The following is a 19,478-nucleotide window of genomic DNA, read 5'->3' as shown; positions in this document are numbered from 1 at the left end:
GCGTGCGAGCTCACGGGGACAGGGGCGCTTTAAACATTTTTTTTTTTTGTATTGTTAATTTTACTTAAAAATTTTTATTTTGACACTTTTTAAAAAAAAAAATGTTTTTGATCACTTTTATTCCTATTACAAGGAATGTAAACATCCCTTGTAATAGGAATATGACACGATCAGTCCTCTTTACAGTGAGATATGGGGTCAATAAGACCCCACATCTCACCTCTAGGCTGGGAAGCCTAAAATTAAAAAAAAAAAAAAAACGATCACCGCTTCACTGCCGAGGCGGCGCCGTTTTTTTGAATGCAGAGGCCGGGCGTGACGTCATAACATCGCACCCGGGCTCCGAACGATCATAGAGACTCCGGCGACCATCTGGTCCGCCGGAAATCTCTATGATCTACATCCGGCGCCGGCGGATCCGCTCTCCGACTCACCGATCGCTGAGGTGAGTCGGTAGAAGCACCGGAGGGCGGTGGGAGACGTCCCCTTTCGCCACCCGTAAGAACGATCAAGTGGCGGAACAGCCGCTATGATCATTCTTATGGTGTACGGAATCGCTGGATGAAAATGCCGGTATCTGAATGATGTCTGTAGCCTCAGGCATCATTCAGATATAACCCCGGAAATTTGAGGCCGTCATATGACGGCCTAAGGATATGAAGTGGTTAAACCAGGATAGTTGGCAAGTATTGGGCAGCTGCTTATGGCCCCACAACAATGACAGGGCCCAGGGCAGCTGCCCCTTTTGCCCTGCCTTAAAAACGGCCCTGCCTCTATGTAGCTTAAGGAGTGGCCACGAGTCTTTTCCCTTCTGCGAAAAAGTTTTATCCCTATTGTGGGGTCACCAGTACGGTATTTACATATTGAAATCATATCCCCTCTCAAGCGTCTCTTCTCCAGAGAGAATAAGTTCAGTGCTCATAACCTTTCATCATAACTAATATCCACAAAGCAAGGTCCATAAAGCACAAAGCAAGGTCCATAAAGACGTGGATGAGTGAGTTTGGGGTGGAATAACTTGACTGGCCTGCACCTCAACCTGATAGAACAACTTTGGGATGAATTAGAGGCTGCAAGCCAGGCCTTTTCGACAACATCAGTGCCTGACCTCGTAATCGAAATATAATTACCTTGGAAATTTTAAAAGGCAAACACAGAAACGTATAGAATCCAAAAATGTAATGAGCTATGATACAAAAATAGCAAAATAAAATACCCTAAAACTCTTGAAAAAGTTTCTCACTCTCCGCAGCCGCAGGTCAGAAAGAAACGTATCTGAAATGAGCAAGACACTTACTACTATTAAACTCGTTCTAAAGACAATGGGTTTTGCTGTATTCAGCAGGAGCAATAAACAAACAACCTAGTTATACTGACTATAGCAACCTAGTTTCAACACAGATTATTGTTAATTTTACTTAAATTTCACCATACGCAATACAACTTTAAAATACAAAATAGATGAATATGTGGGAAACGTTAGCAGATGATTTCACCCTGCACAACGTAAACAATAACTATAATAAAACACCAGTAATAAAATATCATTAATACGATTTTGGAAGGAAGAAAAGTTTGTTGTGATACTTAGTCTATCTCACCACTTCTTCCAAAGAAAATGTTGGTAGTATGATTGGATAAGAATGCTGGTTATGTCTTTCAGATGTATCAGTGGTCAGCCTGGTGTGATCAAGGAAATGTTTTTATTTTTTTTTTCAGTGTCATCTTCTATCTTTATACCATTTGAGTCCATTATCCATAAATCACACCTTATTCAATATTGACTGTCTTCTGATTGGCCAGGCAAATGTGGGAGGAGATTGGTTGTTTCTTTACCTGTCCACTAGGGGTCATCCCAGTCTTAGGAATGAGAATCGGAATGCCCTGTAAGGATCAGATTTATTTGGGCCTTCCTTTATAACGTATCTGGTGCATCTCGTTGAAACCCGGCAATCTGCTTGTTATAAGAGAATGCGATCTTTGTGGTTATTCATCATGATCCAAATATCATTTATTTATAAATAAATCTCTTTCCTCCATCATCCCGATGATATTTAGGCAAAAGCTCTATTGCAGTCGATTTATCTGAATATATCATATCCCTTGCAGTGTAGTATGATATCCCATAGGCGATTCCATGATGTGATAATTCCTTGTGACCTGATAGATGACAAACTTCTATTTATTGAATTAGCTCTTTTTGATCGTTAGAATTATCATTTGGTGGCAGTGGTGGGCAAATGGGCGTGGCAGTACATCCCCTTTAATTGGCGGGGCTAGCGGGCGCACACGTGCCCACAGCGTGACCGTGAGACCGGCAGACTAGATGTCTCGACTAAGGCTATTGCCGAAACGCGTCAGCTTTATTGTTTTATTTTCACTCTGATGTACCAATAAACGACACTTCAAGGATTACAGTTTTGCCGGATCTTCTTACTACGATCGTGTCACGGAGCCGCAGAATGGGGAGGTGCCTATGTAAATAAGGCTTTCCCCGTTCTGCCTTGTGACATGACAGAGATCACTGCTCCCTGTCATCAGGAGCAGTGATCGCTGTCATGTGAGTGGAAGCCCATCCCCCCACAGTTAGAATCACTCCCTAGGACACACTTAACCTCTTCATCACCCCCTAGTGTTTAACCCCTTCCCTGCCAGTGTCATTTACACAGTAATCAGTGCATTTTTATAGCACTGATCGCTGTATAAATGACAATGGTCCCAAAATGGTGTCAAAAGTGTCCGATGTGTTCGCCATAATGTCACAGTCACGAGAAAAATCTCAGATCGCTGCCATTACTAATTAAAAAAAAAATAATAAAAATGCCATAAATCTATCCCTTATTTTGTAGGCGCTATAACTTTTGCACAAACCAATCAGTATATGCTTATTTGAAATTTTTTACCAAAAATATGTAGAAGAATACATATCGGCCTAAACTGAGAAAAAAAATATTTTTTTTATATATTTTTGGGGGATATTTATTATAACAAAAAGTAAAAAATATTGCGTTTTTTTATAGCGCAAAAAATAAAAACCGCAGAGATGATCAAATACCACCAAAAGAAAGCTCTATTTGTGGGAAAAAAAGGACGTCAATTTTGTTTGGGTGCAGCGTCGCACAACCGCACAATGTCAGTTAAAGCAACGCAGTGCCGAATCGCAAAAAATGCTCTGGTCAGGAAGGGGGTAAAATCTTCTGGGGCTGAAGTGGTTTATTATGTTTTTGGTCTTAGATATGACTGGATGCCTTGAATTTAACAATCCCAAGAAACATTAGAGCTAGTTTACACATGCTTCGGACAGGCTTTGTTAAAGCTCTCTGAACGCCAGTCAAAGCTCCTGTCACTAAATAAAATGATTCGCTTACAGTCCTGTTTATACCTTTTGCTTTGCTTCAAAAATTATACCCCATGACGCTTCAAAGCCTCCATAGAAGTCTATGACAAAGCTCGCTTGAGGCACCACCGAAGCGCCTACCGCTTCAACATGCTTTTTTTTATGTGTTTTTGATGCTTCGATGAGGCTTCGGTGGTGTTTCAAGCGAGCTTTGTCATAGATTTCTTTGGAGACTTTGAATACGCTTTGAAGCACCACTAAAGCAACATGGTGTATCATTTTTAACCACTTCAGCCCCGGAAGATTTGGCTGCTGAATGACCAGGCCATTTTTTGCGATTCGGCACTGTGTCGCTTTAACTGACAATTGCGCGATCGCGTGACGCTGCACCCAAACAAAATGTATTTTTTTCCCACAAATAGAGCTTTCTTTTGGTGGTATTTGATCATCTCTGCGGTTTTATTTTTTGCGCTATAAACAAAAAAAGAACAACAATTTTGAAAAAAAAACCCACAATATTTTGTACGCAAAAGTGTATATTGATTGGTTTGCGCAAAAGTTATAGAGTCTACAAAACAGGGGATAGATTTATAGCATTGTGTAACAGGTGTATATCAGGGTGTGCTTCTTCCCCACATGAGACCTGTGATGTCCAGCAACATTCATATAGAAGACATTTCCCACACTCAAGGCACTAATACACCTCGAGGGTTGTGTGGGATCCCTGATGTACAGGAAGACAGGACTTCAGTGAGGAACAATTCCCTCACTCAGGACAGGAATATGGCTTCTCTCCCGTGTGCAATCTCTGATGTGTGTAAAGATTGGACTGCTGTGAAAAACATTTTCCACACTCAGGACAGGAATATGGCTTTTCCCCCGTGTGCGATCTCTGATGTATGGAAAGATTGAACTTGTGTGAAAAACATTTTCCGCATTCAGGACAGGAATATGGCTTCTCCCCCGTGTGCAATCTCTGATGTGTAGAAAGATTGGACTTGTGCGAAAAACATTTCCCGCACTCAGCACAGGAATACGGCTTCTGCTCCGTGTGCAATCTCCTATGTGTAGAAAGATTAGACTTGTGTGAAAAACATTTCCCGCACTCGGGACAGGAATGCATCTTTTCCCCCGTGTGAGACTTCTGATGTCTGTAAAGATTGGCCTTCTGTGAAAAACATTTCCCGCACTCAGGACAGGAATACGGCTTCTCCCCCGTGTGAGATCTTTTATGCACACCAAGTTTGGATTTCGAATGGAAACACTTCCCACAGTCAGTACAGGAAAATCTCTTATCTGTTGGAAGGACAAACATAGAATATATAGTGCAGAGGTCAGGAGTATGTAATCTACAACATAGAGGATATAGTGCAGGGGTCAGGAGTATGTAATGTACAACATAGACGGGGTTATTTACTAAAGGCAAATCCACTGTGCACTGCAGATGTAGATCTAAGGGGGACATGCAAGGAAAATAAAAAACAGCATTTTTGCTTTTAAGTGATTGGATGATAGAAATCAGCAGAGCTTCCCCTCATTTCTGATCTTCCCTTCAGATCTACAGCGACTGCACTTCCAAGCACAATATAGAGCATATAGTGCAGGGGTCAGGAGTATGTAAAGTACAATATAGAGTATATCCTGCAGGAGTCAGGAGTATGTAATGTACAACATAAAGTATATAGCGCAGGGGTCAGGAGTAGTGTTGGGTAAACGGTTCGGGCCAAGAATTTGCCTGTTCGCCCATTCACCGAACACCTGAATTTGCAGGGTGATCGCCCTGCCAAATACTATGAAATGCACTTGCACTGCACAGTGCATTCTGCACCCTGATTCGGCAAATCTTCGTCTAATTAGGGTGCAGTATAAGCTAGTTGTTAAGAAGCGGGGCCTGGAAGCTGGCCGGAGTGTCCTTAACAACCGATGAGTCATCAGCTGTCAATGGGCTTTCCCACTGGCAGCTGAATACAATAAAAAAGTGCCAGTTGAAAAAAAACTCTTTGCCCCCCACCCCAAAGCACCTTGTCCCCATGTCGATGGGGACAAGAGTCTCTTCCCGACAACCCTGGCCACTGGTTGTCGGGGTCTGCGGGCGGAGGCTTATCATAATCTGGAAGCCCCCTTTAACAAGAGAAATGTACTAGAGAAATGTAATGTGGGGTTCAACAAGTGGATATAGTGCAGGGCTCAGGAGTATGTAATGTACATTATAGATTATACAATGTCAGGACTCACCGGCACAGCCAGCAGACAACAGAGCAAATTAATTGTTCTGTCAGAGATCCTGGGAGAACTGGATATGTGGCAGGATGGGAAACACAGCTCAGGAAAGTGACCAGGGTATTACATGCTGATATCACCCAGTCCTTGCCCTACTCTGGACCAGAAAGCAGTATGGGTGGAGGAATATATTTAGTGTTAATGACTCACCTGTTCTGATCTCTGTAGGAGTGTCTTTCTCTAGAATTATCCTCATTATTCCATCTTCCTCCACAGACTGCTGATCATCGCTCACATAAGTCTCTTCTTCTTTCACCTCAACTTTTATATCTATCAGATCTTTGGCCTAAACCAAGAAAATGAGAGTGAATATCATCTGTAAAACATAATGTCACATAAAAAATCCACACATCATCTCCACGAGTCCATGTTCTAGATACGCCATCCCACCAACCTTGTGATGGTGAGGGATGGTGTGACCTTCCTGTGTGGAATCCTGGGTACATCTCTCTGGTGGGTTCCTGGTATTAGGTGGCTCCATCATATCCTTGTGTCCTTCTGAAAACTCCTCCATCACTCCATACTCCTCATCCTCCTCTTTATACTCTTCTTTAACAACAATATTATCATTCCCAAGGTTTTCACTCTGAATATATGAAAAATCAATGATTGAAACAAATGTACTTGTATATAAATCATAACTACCAATAATTGTCAATCATCTACCTGATGATAGCTCGGGATGGTGTGACCTTCCTGTGTGGAATCTCGGGAATACAGAGGATGGGGACATCTCTCTGGTGGGTTTCTGTAGCTGGATGGCTCCACCATGGTGTCCTGGTACAGATCTTTGTGTTCTTTTAGAGACTCTGACTTCTCCATCACCCCATCCTCATCCTCCTCCTCTTTTATCTCTTCTTTAACCTCAACTTTAGAATCTCTCAGGTTTCCACTCTGAATATATAACAAAAAATAGGATTTTTTATTACAGCTTACCTGTAAAATCCTTTTCTTTCGACAGACATCACGGGACACAGAGCCAGAGTAATTACTGATGGGTTATAGGGTATCACTAGGTATTGGACACTGGTCACACCCTAATCAGGAAGTTCAACCCCCTATATAACCCCTCCCCTTCCAGGGATACCTCAGTTTTGTAGCAAAGCAGTATAGGTGTATTAGAAGAGGGGCGGGACCTCTGTGTCCCGTGATGTCCGTCGAAAGAAAAGGATTTTACAGGTAAGCTGTAATAAAAAATCCTATTTTCTTTTCTCTGACATCACGGGACACAGAGCCACAGTAATTACTGATGGGATGTCCCAAAGCAATGCCAACTGAGGGGGGGGGAATCACAACCAAGTAGGGTGCAATCAGACCTGAGGACCTTGTACCGCTGTCTGCAGCACACTACGCCCAAAGGCGATATCCTCATGCCTTCTCACATCCACCTGATAGAATCTGGTGAATGTATGAACTGAAGACCAGGTTGCGGCCTTGCAGATCTGAGCCATAGAGGCCCGGTGATGCACTGCCCAAGAAGCACCAATAGCCCTTGTGGAATGTGCCTTGATCTGAAACGGGGGAACCTTCCATTTCAAACCGTAAGCTTGAATAATCAACTGTCGAATCCATTTAGAAATGGTCGCTTTTGACGCTGCCTGTCCTCTATTGGGACCTTCCGGCCGCACGAACAAGACATCCGTCTTGCGAATCTGAGCAGTTGCCTCCAGATAGGTCTTGACTGCTCTTACTACATCCAAAGAATGTAATGACCTTTCTTCCGAAGAACAAGGTTCTGGAAAAAAGGAAGGTAGCACAATGTCTTGGTTTAGATGAAAATCTGAAACCACCTTCGGTAAAAAACTAGGATGAGGGCGTAGTACCACTCTATCCTTGTGTATAATCAAGTAAGGCTCTTTACAAGAAAGAGCTGCTATTTCTGATACTCTTCTAGCAGAAGAGATAGCTACCAGGAAAATTAGTTTCCTCGTCAGTAAGACCAAAGGAATCTGACGTATTGGTTCAAAAGGTTGTTTTTGTAACACCGATAGAACCAAGTTCAAGTCCCAGGGGTTTAGGGGCGCCTTAACCAGAGGATTAAGACGCATCACCCCCTGTATAAAGTTTCGGATCAGAGAATGCAAAGCAAGCGGCCGTTGAAACAACACTGATAAGGCCGACACCTGGCCCTTGATGGTACTCAAGGCCAGCTTCATCTCTAATCCTAATTGTAGAAAATTCAGAATTCTACCTATGACATATTTCCTGGGATGCCAACCTCTGGATTCACACCAGGATACATAAGCTTTCCAGACTCTATGATAAATTCTTCTGGAAGCTGGTTTCCTTGCATTGATCAAGGTAGATATGACAGGACCTGAAAGCCCACGATTTTTCAGAACGTGGGATTCAATAGCCCACCCGTCAAATCTAGCATTTGTAAGGCATGCTGGAACACCGGACCTTGAGCTAACAGGTCTGGGTGTATCGGTAGGGTCCACCGGGAACCCACCATCATCCCTGCTATTTCTGCTTATCAGGTTCTTCTGGACCAAACGGGGGCCACCAGAAGTGCCGACTTCCCTTCTTGCCTGAGTCTGCGAAGGAGCCGTGGCAGTAGCAGAATGGGAGGGAATGCATAAATCGGTGAGAACCGATGCCACGGAATCACCAACGCATCCGTCCTGCCTGCAAGAGGATCCCAGGCAGGCAACCGGGAGGAAGGATTTCCCCTTCTGTAGGTTTTCGGGTATGAGCCGTCAACTGAGGCTCTAACGCATGACATGCGATAGGTGCATTGGAAAGTTTAATGCCTGCACCTTCCTGTTCCAGGTCAACAGAATACTGTGTTGCAACAGTTCTGCTTGGAACTGGGCATAGGGAACTGCTTCGAATGAAGCCACCATCTTCCCCTGCAGCCTCATATAAAGGCGGACAGAAAGACCCTTCTTGGCCCTGACTGTCAGAATCAGCTCCCTTAGAGCAGTGATCTTTGCCTGCAGACACTTCAGTTAAGCAGGAAAACTGGGCACATATAGGCCTGCATCTCTGATGCCTATTGATATCAGAAATTCTCCTCCCTGCAGGACGGAGATTACTGTCTGAATTGATTCCAAACGAAAGGACTGCATCCTTGGGAATCGTTTCAGATCTCTCAAATCCAAAATGGGTCTGTCGTCCCCATTTGGTTTTCGGACCATAGAAAGATTGGAACAGAGTCTCAATCCTTGATCCTTTGTGGGAACCACCACAATGACCTCTTGCGACAAAAGTCGCTTTATCGCTAGAAGGAGCGACTGCTTCTCTTCTGGCTTTCTGGGAACACCTGATCTGAGGAAACGAGGAGAGGGACATTCTTGGAACTCCAATCTGTACCCTAAGGTTACCTTGGAGATCACCCATCTGTCCTGGAAGTCCTTCTGCCAGGGCCCTGAGAGCTGCAGCAGTCCTTCCCCCCACTCGAGCGAGCGGGGCGCCCCTTCATGAAGAGGTCTTAGTGTCTTGCTTAGAAGACCTTTTCCCCCAGGATTTCTTGTGTCCCTGGGGTTGACTCTTGTTTCTTGCCCCAGACGGAGGAGACCGTCGTGACTGCCTGGAGGCTGATGCCCCTGGCGCTGGGGAAAGAGTCCGTTTAAAAGAGGGACGCTTACTCTTCTTCTTATCAGGTAAGAGAGTGCTTTTCCCACAGGAGATCGTCTTGATATAATTATCCAAGTCCTCTCCAAACAACCTTTCACCACGGAAGGGAAACCCAGCTAGAAGCTTCTTACATGGTGCTTCGGCTGACCAGTTTTTCAACCATAAGATTCTACGTATATGCACCAACCCAAGCAAGAGGCGAGAGGTTTGCACGATAGAATCTCTAATGGCGTCAACAGCATAACATAAAGCCGCAGGAAGGTTAGCAAACCCCTGGGCCTGCTGTTCAGGTAATACTTTGATGACCTGCTTAACATGGTCTCTTAAGTATTGACAGACTCCAATCGCTGCTACTGCAGGTTGGGCCACTGATCCTGCTAAAGAGAAAACATCTTTCAATAAGAAGTCCATCTTTTTATCTACAGGATCTTTGAGCATCTGAGCGTTGTCTACAGGACAAGTCAGATTACTATTTACAGAGGAAATGGCCGCATCAATGGCCGGTATTCCCCACCTCTTAATAAACTTTTCTTCCATAGGATAAAGTGTAGAAAACTTTCTCGGCGGAAGAAATCGCTTATCTGGGTGATCCTACTCAGAATAAAGCAGCTTTTCAAGTAATTTATGAACAGGAAAAGCATGTGCTGCTTGGAAAGGTTTCAGTGACCCCAAAGCAGAAGAGGATTCTTTAGCAGTTTCAGGTATGGGCAACTTAAATGTGGAGCGGACCAATCCAGTGAGGATCTGCACTAAGACTTTCTCCTCTTGGGAAGTCGCAGAGGGTCGCTCTCCACCTGAATCCTCCGAAGGGGAATCATCTGTCCCATCCCGATCCTCTGAAAGGGATTCATCTCCTTTATCCCAGAGCTCCTATGACTGAGGGTCTTGGGGAGCAGAGGAAGGCCTTGTGCGTTTTCTTTCACTGAGTGAAGATGTAATCGCGGCCATTAGTTTTTTCTCTAATCCAGAAATGGTTGAGGAAAAAACTTCTTGTGTAATATACACAGGGGCTGAAGTGCCGGCAGCAGATGTAGCCCCTAACCCCAATGGCTCTCCCTGTCCAGCTGCCCCTGGTCCCTCAGGAGGGGATGGTGTAGCAGACAGGGGGTCCTCAGAACCTGAACGAGACCCCCTAGTGCCTCTGGTTCTTGGGGTGCTTGAACCTCTTCTACCCATAGTGCAAAGCAACAAGGTGTGAGGTATCAAAAACGAACACTGACTGCTGAGCGATGTAGTCTGGCTAAAAGCCTTGCTACCAAATGCCCAATCCGGTGTTCTTTAGTGAATGCAGCCTAGGGGAATGCCTGTGTCCCACCTTACATGTGACTGTCAGCTCTGTGTCTCTCCAAAGCTCAGAGCACCTGTACAGTGTGCTTTAGATAGCCATGCTTTCTGGCACTGTGGGCGTCTGAGCACGCTGACGCTGTGCTGATGCCCCCCCCCCCCCTCGTTTTTGAAAAACGAGCGCTTCCCGCGCGAGCCGACCCTTTCTGACAATCCTGAAGGGAGGCTGGGGTTGGGGGAATAAGGAGGAGGCCGGCAGTGATGGGCCCTGCATCGCAATGCGGCTTCGGTGGCGGCGGCGGTAGCGGCTGTGACAGTGCGGTCTCACCCGCCTTACAGCATACCTGAGCCTTTCCCTAGCCTGGGGGGACCATCCCAGCAGAGAAAACCCCCCACCATCTACCTTTGGAGCTGGAGGAAGAGCCAGTGCAGCGGACGCTGAGACAGATCAAACATGAGAAGGTTTGTGCTCTTGGCCGCCCCCGGTGGTCACAATAGGCACAGCATGCATTCACCTTAAAGGAGAAAAGCCACTAGAATTAAAATTCTGTGGAATCTCCTCTTACCTTATCCAGGCCGCAGGGTTCAGTTTACACAGACCCAGCCTTCGCCTCTCACGGTGGGCTCCGTTTGTGAAAAACCGTCAGAGACTGGGGCCCCCATCAGTAGGGGGATCCTTCAGTTCTGGGCCTGTAAAGCACCTCGCCAGAAATTAGGAAGTTTAAAGCCATTTTCTGATCCGCGGGTCCAGCTCTCTATAAAGAGAAGCGTTACAGGTAAAACCTCGTTTCTTCGGACACGAGGCCCGGGTACCATCCAATTCGGCCATGAAAAGACACTTTGAATGGATCCGGTTGCCTGGCTTGCCCCAGTATAGGATCTTAGAATATTCCTTTTGGAGCTTCAGCACAGGACATCTTTGCACGTCCATCACCTAAGACACTGGTGTAAAAACTGAGGTATCCCTGGAAGGGGAGGGGTTATATAGGGGGTTGAACTTCCTGATTAGGGTGTGACCAGTGTCCAATACCTAGTGATACCCTATAACCCATCAGTAATTACTGTGGCTCTGTGTCTCGTGATGTCCGAGAAAAGAAATGACATCAATTGTAACAATGCAGATAATGTACAGATCCTAATAATACTATCAGTGATTGTTACTCATCTACCTGATGATGATGAGGGATGGTGTGATCTTCCTGTGTGGAATCCCGGGAATACAGAGGACGGGGACATCTCTCTGGTGGGTTCCCATTACTGGATCCATCTGTAGGAAACACACACACTGACTGAATACATTGTTTCTATGTGTTTATCAGATGATAGACATGTGCGCCGTCAATAAATTGAATTCGTATTTCGTAATTCGTGTCCGAAATTCAATTTGGATTCGTATGAAATACGAATTTTCGCTAGGTTCGTTAACTTTTCGTAACAATTACGAATGTTCGTTATGATGAATTTAAAAAGCAAAAAATACCTTTCTCAATATGGCAGTCGTCGGACTCATTATGAGGAGCTCCCACCATCGCTGTGCTGACTACCTCCTGGGTTTGTACCCCTGCTGTGCTCATTATGAGGGGCTCCCACCATCCCTGTGCTGTGCTGACTTCCTGGGTTTGTACCCCTTCTGTGAATGAATGAATGATTTGTAAAGCGATGCAAATGCGAACTGAATCGCCTCAAGGCGCTAGATGCGTTCTCTGTTGTCAGCTTCTTAGAAGAGGAAGATCTTGAGTTTTTTCCTGAAGGCCTGATGGTTTTCTTCCATACGGATGTAAGTCGGAAGAGTGTTCCATAGCCAAGGTCCTTGGACTGCGAATCTTCGTTCTCCCTTTGCTTTGTAGCGGTATTTGGGAATGATGAGGAGGTTTTGGTTAGATGATTGAAGACTGCGATTAGGTGTGTAGTGTTTTATTTTCTCTCGAAGATATAGAGGAGCGTTTCCTTGTATGCATTTGTGGGTGAGGCAGAGGGTCTTGAATGTGATCCGATTCTTTACGGTTAGCCAATGTAGGCTTCTCAGGGATGGGGAAATGGATTCCCAGGGTTTTTTTCCTGTTAACAGTCTTTCCGCCGTGTTTTGGATGAGTTGTAAGCACGCAAGCTGATATTGGGGTAATCCTACATAGAGCGAGTTTGCGTAGTCGAGTCGGGAATTGATGATTGTTCCAACTACTGCTGCTTTGTCCTCTTCTGGGATGAAGGGGATGAGTCTACGTAGCAGGCGGAGGACATGGTGGGATCCGCTAACTACTGATCCTATTTGTGCATCCATTGACATTTCTGAGTCAAAGATAACTCCGAGACTCTTGGCTTTGGTGTTTGGAGAGATGGTCTGTCCGAAGACGGTGGGAGGTGTCCACAGAGTCTTAGTTTTGGAATTTTTGCTAGCGTGTAGGAGAAGACGTTCTGTTTTTGATCCGTTGAGTTTGAGGGAGCTAATGGTCATCCAGTCATCTATCAAAGTGAGGCATTTCTCTAATTGCTGCTGATGGTCTTTTTGTCCAGTGATGCGAAAGTAGAGTTGGGTGTCATCAGCGAATGAGTGGAAGCAGAGGTCCGTTTTTCTGATGATATTGAGGAGTTGGCGGATGTAGATGTTGAATAGCACTGGTGACAAGGGTGAGCCCTGAGGGACTCCACAGGAGATTGCCCGGGTTTCCAAGGTGAATGCTCCTAGTTTCACTATCTGAGAGCGATTCTCTAAGAAGGATGCAAACCATTTTAGACCAGAATCTGTGGCTCCTGCTACTTCTGCTACTTCTGTGAGGCGGACAAGTAGAGTATTGTGGTCCACTGTATCAAATGCTGCACTAAGGTCTAACAGTACCAGGAGACACGATTCTCCGTCATCTGCTGCTTCAAGGGTGTCGTCCCATATTTTGAGAAGAGCTATTTCTGTGCCATGGCCTGGGTGGAAGCCTGATTGCAGAGGGTCCAGGAGTTGGTGTGTGTCCAGGTGGCGTTGTAGCTGTTGTACTACTGCTTTCTCCATAATCTTGGAGATGGTGTTGAGGCTTGTTATCGGTCTGCGGCAATTAGGGTCCTTAGGGTCGAGATTGGGTTTCTTTAGCAGGGGTTTGATGATGCCTTGCTTGAGGGTGGTTGGCACAATCCCTTCTTTGAATGATTGATTTATGAGGTGTGTTATGGTGGGGGCCAAGATGTCGGAGCATTCTTTCAGGAGTTTTGTGGGAATGATGTTGTTTGGTGATGTGCTGTCTCGAAGGCTTCTGATGATGTTTTTAGTCGTGTCAGTGGTGATTGGGGTCAAAGAGAAATTCGGTGGTTGTGTGATGTTCGTGTCGATATCCTCTTTTTGCTTTGGTTGAGTGAGGTTGGTTGTTATTTTCTGATGAATTGATTCCCGAATGTTGTCGATTTTGTCGATGAAGAAATTTGATAACTCATTGCAGAATTCTTGAGTATCGTTTGCTGGGGGCTCTAAGCAGGTTGGGTTCATTGACTGGGCGACTATTTTGAAAAGTTCCCGCGGCCGGTTTAAGGCAGTTGAGATGGTGTTCGAGAAATGTTCTTTTTTGGCTTTGAAGATTGCTTTGTGGTATTTCACAGTGAGTGCTTTGTAGTTAGTATGGTTTTCCTTGGTAGGATTTCTTCTCCATGCTCTTTCAGCTCTTCTATGTTCTTGCTTGAGTAGGGTGAGAGTGCCATTAAACCATCTCGAGTTTTTTTTTGCGGACGAGTGTTCTGCGTTTTGGCGCCACTGAGTCTGCTGTTTGTAGTAGTACCTTGTTTAGGGAGTTGAGTGTTTGTTCCGTTGAGAGGTTTAAGTTTAGCAATGGTATTTTGTTTGATAATGTGGTTTTGAAGAGTTCTGAGTGTAGTTTCTTCTGAGATCTATTCCAGTGTGTTGTTGTTGCGCGTTTCTGTTTTTGGAGGGTGGTGTTAGTGGTGATTTTAAATTTGATAGCGTAGTGGTCCTTCCATGGTAGTGGGGTGTTGTCGAATATGTTGATGTCCATATTCTGTTTGAAGATGAGGTCTAGAGTGTGTGGGCATTTATCAGCTGTTGAAGACCTAGTACTTCCAGTTGGTTGATGTAGGCGGTCGCGATAGGGTCTTGGGCAGAGTTTGCCCAGAGGTTAAAATCCCCAAGTACCAGAAGGTTTTTGGTTTTCAGGGTGTGTATTGAAATGAATTCAGTGAGTGGAGTAAGGAGATTGGTCTTTGGTCCTGGTGGTATGTAGCATAGTAGTATGTGAGTGGTGTCTTGAGGTGTTGTTTGAAGATGCAGTGAGAGTGTCTCCATGAAAGGCACTGAGTTCTGTAAAGTTGGTTTGGTAAACACAAGGTGCGATTTGAAGATCACTGCTAGGCCTCCTCCTTTTTTTCTATTCATTGCTCAGTTAGGATACTGTAGTTCTCGGGCACCAATTCAGTTAGGATGGTGTTGCATTCGGATGTTAGCCAGCTTTCTGTAATAAAGAGGCAATCTATGTTGTTTTCGATGATGAAGTCGTGGATTTCCAGCCTGTGCTTGACTGCAGATCTGGTGTTGATCAGGGCGCATGCTAGTTGTTGTGGTTGGATTGGTGTCTCCCTGTATTTGATGGTTGAGTGTGGGTTGGTCCTTAGTAATTGTTCTTTTTTTAGTCTTTTTTGAGTGGCGGTTGGTAAAGTTGAGGCAGTGTTTCTTAGCCTGTGGAGGGCGTCTGCTGTGTATTTGAAATTGCACATGGTGAGGAAGACAGAGTTGCTGAAGGAAGGGTGATCCAATGATGGTACTGATGTAGCGATGAAGAGCTTGCTGGAGGATGGAGGGATCAGATGGCTGCCACTGCTACTGGAGTAGTGTGGATGACGGGCTGGATGATGGTGCGGAAGTTCTGGAGGAGGTGATGAAGAGGCTACCTACCGTCCTCCTGTTGATCCAGAGGAAGGCAAAAAAACCCTAGCTGCGTTGGCCAATTGCTGCAGCAGAGGGAAAAAAAATTCCTTCCTGACCCCCCGAGGGGCGATCGGACTCAAGGACCCTGGATCAACTGCTGGTGAACCCCGGTGGGCTTACCTGTACAGGATGGTCCAGAAGAAAGACGGGGAGGGGTTCTGGCCACTACTTACTGGTTGGAGTGGTGCTGTGGCTGCATCTAGGATGATCTAAGATGGACGCTGGGCAAGGCCAGAGACGTGAATATCCTGGCCTCCCCTGCTGTGCTCATTATGAGGGGGTTCCCACCATCCCTGTGCTGTGATGACTTCCTGGGTTTGTACCCCTGCTGTGCTCATTATGAGGGGCTCCCACCATCCCTGTGCTGACTTCCTGGGTTTGCACCCCTGCTGTGCTCATTATGAGGGAGCTCCCACCATCCCTGTGCTGTGCTGACTTCCTGGGTTTGTACCCCTGCTGTGCTCATTATGAGGGGGCTCCCACCATCCCTGTGCTATGCTGACTTCCCTGAGGAAGTCAGCACAGCACAGGGATGGTGGGAGCCCCTCATAATGAGCACAGCAGAGGTATAGCCCCAGGAGGAAGCCAGCACAGTACAGGGATGGTGGGAGCCCCTCATAATGAGCACAGCAGGGGTACAGCCCCAGGAGGAAGTCAGCACAGCACAGGGATGGTGGGAGACCCTCATAATGAGCACAGCAGGGGTACAAACCCAGGAGGAACTTCCTTTCCTGTGCTGTGCTGACTTCCTCCTGGGGCTGTACCCCTGCTGTGCTCATTATGAGGGGCTCCCACCATCCCCGTGCTGTGCTGACTTCCTGGGTTTTTAACTTCATCATAACGAATAATCGTAATTAACGAACATTCTTATTTTGTCCGATTCTGAATCTCCCATCAAATACCAGTACCAGTCTCCCACTCCCATATTAAAAAAGGTCATTTTTCCAACCCTCACTCAGCAGCAGAAGAAAACCTCTGATTGGTCAACAAAACACCAGTCACGTTTCCGTTGTAACGGAATTTGGATCCGAAATTCGTAAACGAATTTTCGTATTTCGTACAAAATTCGGAAGCATAGCAATTCGTATTTCAGATTCTCCCGAATGTACAAATTTACGGAAATTCATACGAATTTTTGATTCATACAAAACTAATCGCACATGTCTATCAGATGATGGGGGATCTAGGTGGACCCTCCGTACTGCTCTCTCCTTTACAATAAAGTCTCCTCTTACCTGGTGATGTGAGGGGCGGCTGATTCTCCATCATGATGTCCTTGTAGAGATCCTTGTGTCCTTCTAAATACTCCCACTCCTCCATGGAGAAATAGACAGTGACATCCTGACACCTTATAGGAACCTGACACACACAATGATACAGTCACCATCCAGACACATCCCTTGTCTGTTACTGGATAATGTCCCAGAATTCCCAGCACCGCTCACCTCTCCTCCATGATCTCTCTGGTGACTTCTAGAATCTTCTTTGTATTTCTCTATTCTATCAGGGAGGGAGGTGGAGGCAATGTGATGGTCATATGATCTCCAGACTTCACAGGAGGAAAACTCTGGATTAGAACACAGATAGTAAAATCAAATGATATTCCCAGAATCCTCCTCACCTAACCTTTCAATTCTCCAATTCATTAAAGCCCCACATCAAGCTGAGGTATAATTTACCCACACAGGACCCCCACACTATGCAGGTTAAAAGCTTGTTAAAGGTATTCTGACACCATTATATACAACACAGGACCTATAATCCCACTTTACAAGTAAGGATGTCAAGGGTCCGCCCACATCCTAAGAGCATCAGAAAAAAAAGCCACATGGAGGGACATTGGGAGGAGGAGCTGTGAGGTCAGTGTGATGTCATAGGAATCTCTGACTCTGGATGGAGCAACATTGGGAGGAGGAGCTGTGAGGTCAGTGTGATGTCATATTATTCTCTGACTCTGGTTGGAGGAAATTGGGAGAAGGAGCTGTGAGATCAGTGTGATGTAAAAGGATTCTCTGACTCTGGTTGGAGGGACATTGGGAGGAAGAGCTGTGAGGTCAGTGTGATGTCATAGGATTCTCTGACTCTGGATGGAGGGACATTGGGAGGAGGAGCTGTGAGGTCAGTGTGATGTCATAGGATTCTCTGACTCTGGATGGAGGAACATTAGGAGGAGGAGCTTGAGGTCAGTGTGATGTCATAGGATTCTCTGACTGGTTGGAGGAGGAGCTGTGAGATCAGTGTGATGTCATAGGATTCTCTGACTGGTTGGAGGACATTGGGAGGACCTGTGAGGGGCACTCTGTGAGATTTCTGTACAAAGAATCATTTCTCCTGGGTGCGTTACACCTCTCCTAAACGGAAAGATGAACTTTGTCTTTGGGCTTTGCCAGGACACATCATATTCCTGTCATCTCCGTGTACTCCGGAGACTTTACTGATCACATTTTAGGATAAATATCTGAGACTGGGATCATTATGGAGACATTCTTTTTCAGGACATTTAGTACAAATTACATTTTTACAATCCCCCCTAAATAACCCTTCACCCCCCACCACTAATAAAAGTGGTATAGTCAGTTAGTATAGACTGATGAGGTGAGAAGGTGATTGGTGGGAAAGGATGAGCTCCGGCGTGTTCGGAAACAGCACATGCAGAGCCCGCCAGGAAGTCGGCATTGGGGAGCGCTAATCACAAGCAGTGAGACATTTCCTGATCTCTGCAGCCGCACATCGGGACAATGTCTCACCGCTTGTGATTAGCGCTCCGCAGTGCCGACTTCCTGGCGGGCGCTGCACGTGCCGTTTGTGAACACGCCTGAGCTCATCCTTATTGGTGGGAAAGGTGACACATCTCCAAAATGAAGAGAATGTTCTGGCCCCATAAGTGGGGAAATGTTCTACCTCTGAAGGGGTTAATCTAGGTCTCCACACTATATATGTGTGTATCATCATCTGCTGGAGATAAAAGACATCACAGTGACTATGGAGGAAGAGGACGGACATGACGGGGGGTTACTGGGTGTAAATAGAAAATAAGATCTTATTACCTCCTCTGATACCACTTCCAGCAATGTCTTCTCTCTACTTCCTCCCGACTCACCTCTCACCCGGAACTTCCTGTCTGTAGCTGACATCACTTCCTGTCTGTATTCCATAGAGAACTCCAGTCTGGGTAGAAGTGAGATCACCACCTTGTGGATATCAGAGGAACTGCAGCCCAGAGAAACATCTTATAGTGTGAACACGGCCTTGTGCTGTGTGTGTATGTACTGTATATCCTTATAGATGGGGTCATCTCCACTCCCACCAAGGGGGATAGAAATATATTACTACCTAGTCCAGCCTTTCCTAAGTCAGGGTTCTTCCAAAGCTATTGTGGAGCCACTTATTGAGAGGGTGATGGAGGTCTGATGAGCACACAATCTGAGTGTGAGCACCAAGAGAGCAGAGGATTGATATTTTGGGAAGGAGGTGCTTTGAGGTCCACTACGCATGGGTTGCTGGAGCATATACTGAGATTTGAAGGAAGAAGCTCTGGAGGTTTTGGAGATATTTGTTGAGGGTGATATCATTTATTGAAGTATAAAGGAGACGTTGGATGGACTTTGATGTCACTTTATGGTTTATCACTGGATACTGATGAGGTGAAATGCGTTGATGATTTATCACAGATGTTGTCACATCTTTTACTTTGATGATTAGAGGGCAGATTTATGGATATAAGGGGAGGGGTCATTGTATTTGTCACCCGTTTCCTGATGCTGGACGATGCGAGAAGCTGACACTCTATAAGAAGTCTTGTCTCTGCCAGCTGGGGAAGTAACGAGTGGGAAAACTAGTTGTTGAGGATTTGAATAGTAAACTCCTTCATTGTTCCTGGTCAGCTGGGGAAATATTGACTCCCAGACCTTCCAAGACAGAAAACTGATTGGAGGATTGGAATAGCAATCTACTGAGACATAGAAATAGAAATGGGTGCTAATAGGCTGCAGGAGATCTACTGAAAAAAATGAAATGGGTGCTTATAACCACTCATCTGAACATTAGAACCACCCACCAGAACATTATAACCACCCGCCAGAACAT

At 45.6% G+C, this 19,478-nt stretch overlaps 1 protein-coding gene across 1 annotated transcript; it reads right to left on the bottom strand.

Moving 5' to 3' along the window:
- Positions 1–3,786: 3,786 nt before the first annotated feature.
- Positions 3,787–18,517, bottom strand: LOC141121693 (uncharacterized). The gene is made up of 8 exons (XM_073611400.1): positions 18,440–18,517; positions 16,838–16,959; positions 16,628–16,751; positions 11,650–11,747; positions 6,284–6,511; positions 6,012–6,203; positions 5,768–5,903; positions 3,787–4,633 (listed from the first exon to the last, which is right to left on the bottom strand). The coding sequence occupies exons 3-8, from the start codon at positions 16,710–16,712 to the stop codon at positions 4,104–4,106; spliced, it is 1,269 nt and encodes a 422-aa protein (XP_073467501.1). The 5' UTR covers positions 16,713–16,751; positions 16,838–16,959; positions 18,440–18,517; the 3' UTR covers positions 3,787–4,103.
- Between the last annotated feature and the right edge of the window lie 961 nt (positions 18,518–19,478).

Source organism: Aquarana catesbeiana, unplaced genomic scaffold (assembly GCF_042186555.1).
Source record: "Aquarana catesbeiana isolate 2022-GZ unplaced genomic scaffold, ASM4218655v1 unanchor228, whole genome shotgun sequence".
NCBI lineage: Eukaryota > Metazoa > Chordata > Amphibia > Anura > Ranidae > Aquarana > Aquarana catesbeiana.
This window is presented reverse-complemented; position numbering and strand designations above follow the sequence as displayed.

Bases quoted from the DNA above. Each gene is read 5' to 3' on its own strand.
- LOC141121693 (XM_073611400.1), bottom strand. From the start codon at position 16,712: ATGGAGGAGTGGGAGTATTTAGAAGGACACAAGGATCTCTACAAGGAC. The intron at 6,204-6,283 runs GTAGATGATTGA...TCATATATTCAG, and splicing joins CCATCCCGAGCTATCATCAG to AGTGAAAACCTTGGGAATGA. The intron at 4,634-5,767 runs GTGAGTCATTAA...TCCTTCCAACAG, and splicing joins TCCTACAGAGATCAGAACAG to ATAAGAGATTTTCCTGTACT.